This window comes from Lottia gigantea (assembly GCF_000327385.1).
Source record: "Lottia gigantea unplaced genomic scaffold LOTGIsca_536, whole genome shotgun sequence".
NCBI lineage: Eukaryota > Metazoa > Mollusca > Gastropoda > Lottiidae > Lottia > Lottia gigantea.
In genome coordinates this window covers 23,268-24,362 of record NW_008709834.1, presented here as the reverse complement: position 1 = coordinate 24,362, position 1,095 = coordinate 23,268, and the positions used below count along the sequence as shown (strand labels likewise).

Genomic DNA, 1,095 nt, shown 5'->3' with positions numbered 1-1,095 from the left:
GTGATTTTCTCTACATTTTGACCAAGTCCGAAGAATTGAAATTTGACAGGCAGGTAGCTCTACCATCTGGCTGACCGTCCGTGAAGTTAGACTGAGATTACGCGGAGCTTAGGCAGCATGCTACATTGAATTTTCCACTTTCTAAGCTTACATCTCGGCAAATAAAGCTTCGATTGAGATGCGGTTATTTTTGCTATTGACGGGAACCATTTGTCTATCACTCTACCAAGTTTCAATCGGATCGCTTCAGTAGTTTATTCCCCACAAATCATGCACAATTTCGACTTTTACTTTTAGAAAAAAAAAACACACTACATTTCAAACTTTTTATTCATAATTATTTATATAATGATACAACAATAAATGTCTTCTTCTTCTTCACCTTCTCCCACTCTCTCTTTCTCAACTTCGTCAATCCAAGTCTGAATCCTCCTCCTCCTCTCCTCCCTCTTCGCCTCCATTCTTTCCCTCGCCTCCTCCTGCCTCCTCAACCTCTCCTCTCGCTGCACATCTTCTATCCAAGCCCGAATCCTCCTCCTTAACTCCCTCTTCGCCTTCATTCTTTCCCTCGCCTCCTCCTTGCTCAACCACTCCTCTCCCTCCACATCTTCCTCCACACTACCAATAACATTCATACTCCTCGCCCTCTCGGCCCTCCTCTGTCTCCTTCTCTCCTCCCTCCTCTCTTTCTTCCCCTTATCACCTGCTTCCCTTCTCACATCCATGTTTCAAACAAACAAACAAATCTAAAATGGTAGGGTATATGCTTTTTCTTCTCTTTACCTCTAAGAAACTTGATATTTCCCCCGAGCCTGGAGTTTTTAGGGACAATTTACATAGTTCTAATGGTCTGGACAGGTTTTTTTGGACACTGAATTCAGGTGGGCTTAGCGGTTTGGCCTTTTGATTTTCCAAATGCAAAAAGTAGACTTTGAATGGGATATATGAAATGGCAATGGGCACTTTAGTTCCTCAAATTTTGATATGCCACCAATCGGCGGCCATCTTATTTTAGTAACTAAGTCCGTGCAACAAGTAGAAGAGCGCGGCAACCGGGTAGTTTGGTGACTTTAGGGATTTGGAACTTTACTGATC

General features: G+C 43.0%; 1 protein-coding gene across 1 annotated transcript; it reads right to left on the bottom strand.

Annotated features, from left to right (window-relative positions):
* Nucleotides 1-341: 341 nt before the first annotated feature.
* Nucleotides 342-725, bottom strand: LOTGIDRAFT_175902 (hypothetical protein; the record flags this gene model as incomplete). The annotated part of the gene is made up of 1 exon (XM_009062849.1): nt 342-725. The coding sequence occupies one exon, from the start codon at nt 723-725 to the stop codon at nt 342-344; it is 384 nt and encodes a 127-aa protein (XP_009061097.1).
* Nucleotides 726-1,095: the final 370 nt, after the last annotated feature.